At 46.3% G+C, this 4,191-nt stretch overlaps 1 protein-coding gene across 1 annotated transcript in view; it reads right to left on the reverse strand.

Moving 5' to 3' along the window:
- The window catches only part of UPF3A (UPF3A, regulator of nonsense mediated mRNA decay), a 28,991-nt gene extending 28,258 nt beyond the window's left edge, over positions 1 to 733 (reverse strand). The window contains exon 1 of the mRNA XM_026055477.1: positions 147 to 733. Within this exon, the coding sequence (XP_025911262.1) occupies positions 147 to 365 (219 nt within the window). The 5' untranslated portion in view covers positions 366 to 733. The remainder of the gene's footprint in view (positions 1 to 146) is intronic.
- Positions 734 to 4,191: the final 3,458 nt, after the last annotated feature.

The raw sequence follows: 4,191 nt of genomic DNA on the forward strand, positions 1-4,191 counted from the left end.
CACCCCCAGACCCACAGCACACTCCCCAGGCTCACCCCAGCCCCTAGACACACCCCCAGGCTCAGCCCAGCTCCCCCGCTCAGCCCCGGGCACGGCCCAGCCCCCGGGCTCGCCCCGCGGCCCCCCGGCCCCGCACGGCCCCTCACTTTGCTCAGCGCCGTTTTTTTCTCCTCTCGCTGTTTACCCGGCGCCGGGTGAAGAGGCGGGGGAGGCGGCGGCGGCGGCCCCAGCGGGGGAGGGGGGGTTAGCGGAGCCTCCGGTTCGCGGCGCGGCGACTCCCGCCTCGGCGGCACCTCCATGGGCCACTTCTCCCCGCCGCCGCCGCCCCGCGCCGGCCCCGGCGCGGCCTCCCGCTCCGACCTCATGGAACCGCTGCCGCCGCAGCAGGCGCAAACCTCGCGAGAACTGGCCGCTCGCCGAGCGCAATCTCGCGAGACTTCGCGGGCGGGGGACGCAGGGTTCTCAACGGTCGCCGCCGTGGGGGCAGCGCTATCCCCATTCCCATTCCCCCCAACCTCATCATCTTCATCCCCATCACCTCCATCCCTGTCTTCATCTGCACCTTCATCATCCTCACCCTCATGCCCATGCTCCTCCTCCTCCCTGACATGAGGACACACTGATTCAGACAATGCCCCTATCCTGTCTCTGACAGTGGCAAGTTACTGGGGAGGTCACCCATAATGAGCAGAATGAGGAGAAGAACAGGGAAAGTATATAGTAATTTACCTTCAGATTAATCTCTCACCTGCAAGGTGTCCCTGAATTGAGAGCACAAAGCTGGTCTTCCATGTGGCTGGTCTAGAAGTAGTGACCCATCCATCAGACCAAGGATTACTCAGTCCTGGATCAGCATAGTGCAATTTTGTGATGTCTACTTCTAAAAAGTTTCTTGAAAGTACTGGATTATTTGGGATGTCTTGAACTACTTCTCCTAGGCTTGGTGACAGAGGTACAGCAAAGTGAAGAATGGCTGTGGGTCACACATAGGTTATAGATGTACCACTGGACTCCTCTGAAGTTACTGAAAATAGACAGAATGAGCAAAAATGCCTGCAATTTATGCAGAATACACAGGGTCAATACTGATCTTCAGATGCTGATGCTGCATTGTCAGTCCTCAAACAGATGTCCACAGCATGACAACAAATAGTAGATGATTTGATGTGGAATAACTCAGTGCTGAAGCCGCTGAAAACAGAATTCCCACTCCATCTTAACCTCCTTCTGTGTCCACTACCAGTGGCTACAATTCATCATCATAATTGGAAACCAGGTGAYACCTGTGCCTGGAGGACATTTTCTGATGTTTGGTGAAGTTCGATTTGTCAAATACCAACCTACCACTTGCCTGTCAGGCTTCATGAATAAGAAACCTGACCACACTATCCCTAAGACAGGATATTCCAATCATCCCATTGGTCTCACCTTTGATCCTAAAAGGYCAGTTGCAGCTCTAAAAATAAAAGCAGGTGGCATTGGCCAAGGAAACTCTAACATGTCATTAGCCTTCAAATCTTTTAGGCAATAGTGCTTGAGAAGAGCATGAGGAACAGCTGGGACCATTTGCAGAAATCTCTTGTGGGTTTTCAGACCTATTCTGAAAACCTTGCAGGCAACAGCCAGGTCCCCCCAAAACTGGGAAAAGATTGATCCTTGCAGGAGACAGATGCCTCTTTTAGGGACACACTGATAGGCTACTCAACCTGATCAAGACCTGGACCCTTGTACCCACTTGCCCAAGCTAACCAAGGAAATGACCAAGAGCAAGAGTCAAGAACCTGAGGTCAAGTGAGGCCAAAATTAATAACCAAAGACCGCATAAGGACAAGGAAAATACCCAATTTAACTAGAGCCAGGCTGAAAAATCAGAATACCAGAATAATCTGAAAAGACAATAAGCACTATCCATTACACAGTGTAAAAGCAAGGGCAGGACAGGTGCTGGGAAGTGTAGAAGAGTAGAGCACAGCAGGAGCTGCAGATATAGAAATGAGGATTTGGATAGAACAAGTGCAGATCAACATCCTGAACAGAAGAGAAATGAGGGAATGCCCTAAAGCCTGCCTGAAAGACACACCTCAACCACCATCTTGCAAGCTCTAACCTAATTGCAGCTGTTTAAAGGGTAGGAAGGCAGGACAAGTCATACCAAGAATTCCTCTGATGCTGTCCAGGAAAAATCATTGGCAGTCTAGGACACTTTGCATACATCTCTTTCTAGGTAACTTTTAATGCCAATAAATGAAGGCCAGCAACAGCCAGCCAAAATACTTCAGCAGATATCTGCGAAGACATAGTGTAATGATACGTTGCCTTTTCAGCAATCCCCATTTAAGGTATTCCAACTATTCCTTCCCACTCCTACCACTCTTCCCCACTGATGACACTAAAACAGTGGCTTACTATCTTTGAACCTGAAAACTGAGAAGAAAAGATTTTTAAATGCTAGATCAAGTTCTCTGATTTGATTCATAACATAACCACACAAACACTTGAATTACCATAGCTGAGGTAGTGGCACAGGGAAAAGTAGATTCTTACGGGCAGGGTGGAAATACTCTAAAGCAGTGTTGCCATCAGAGCCAATATATCATCGAATCGTGACAGGAGAGTACAAGAAATACAAAATCTTATCAGTGTTTTAATTTATTTTATCAATGATAATAGTAGCATTATGGGAACAAGTAAACAACATAGGACTTGCATCCATGCCTGACATAAGACAAAAGGCCGAATTTGCTAGAAGGCTTTTTAGGCAACTGGCATATAGAAATTGCTTGTCACAGTGCCTTAGTAGTAAACTAGACTTACCCAAATTAGCATTAAAAAAATAGAGAATCTTCTAGAGGAAAAAAAGCAGTTCAGTTCTTTGTCTGAGGATCTGCTGGTGATAGTCTTCAGGCTGCTCTGCATGCAGCAATAAACCTTTGCTATCTCTTTATTCACAACATGATCTTGGTTACAATCATTCAGCATACATAAGCACGGAAGCCAAAAAAACATCCCTACTGAGAGATCCTGTAAAGGACGAAACTTGCTTGATACAACGGCTGTTGAGGCACACTTACAGAGTCTTAATAGGCCAGAATATTCTGATGTGCCCAGGAAAAACTTCCAGTTTACCTCGCACATCAGAAGCCATCTGAACTACACAAACTATCAGATACCAAAACAAAAGCAGCTCTTTATGAGCTTTTTATCCAGCCACATTGAAGGAAACAGACTGGACGCTGGCCAGAAGACGCAGACACTTCCTGAATGATTCTCTTCCCCCATACCTTGTGTGGGCAAAGCACCTTTTCACTTAGACTCCTAGGGAGCATAGGCCATATCTCTTCTTTTCAGGAGATCCTATGGTGGCATTCATAGGAAAGCAAGGGGATCTCGTGGTCCCAGCTAGATTTCATTTGAGTATCATTTGTGAGAGTTTGTGGAATTTTGGCCAAAACAAACTCTTTCCTTAATTCTTTCTCACCCCATACCCTTGAATTTTAAAATGCAAGTGTATATAGAACTTATAATCATGTTCAGTAATGCAGGGACATGAGGGAAGCAGCCACCATCCTGGATTCAAACCATGTATGCAGCCTGCATTGATGCAACAAGGTCTCCCTGACTCAGATGAGGATTCATGAGACACACACCAGGAAAAGAGCTGAAGAACAAAGATGTAACCAGGCACAGCCAACAGTCTGGCTGAGAAGAGCAGCAGGAGCTAGCAAGTAAGGTAAAGAAAATTAGTATCATATCAACTAATGGGGGTGCTAGGATAAATGAAGGAATGAAAGGGTCTCCAGCAACTGCATAGTCCTTAGGATACAGAACCTGATCACTGAGAACTCAATGAGCCAGGAGACAGAAGTAATTGGATGATAAGAGGCAGCTTATACTCCAGTTCATGCAGAGCCATATGCATAAAAAATGAAATCCAGAAGAGATCACAGTAACAATCAGTGATTCAATATTCAATCATTAACAAAATTAGAAGTAAGCTCAGCATTGCCTGTCTTAAAGTCCGCCCTAAGAGGATTGTTAGCAAAGAAAGATCTGCTGCTGGAGGGGGAGGATGACAGCAAGAATTCAATATAGGTACTTGGATTCATCATTCATCCCCCATCTGCACTTATTTATGCAAAGCACCAAAAAAAAAAAAAGTGTAGAGCAAATACTTAATAATTGCACCACTAG

Source organism: Apteryx rowi, unplaced genomic scaffold, assembly GCF_003343035.1.
Source record: "Apteryx rowi isolate R43461 unplaced genomic scaffold, aptRow1 scaffold_123, whole genome shotgun sequence".
Taxonomy (NCBI): Eukaryota; Metazoa; Chordata; class Aves; order Apterygiformes; family Apterygidae; genus Apteryx; species Apteryx rowi.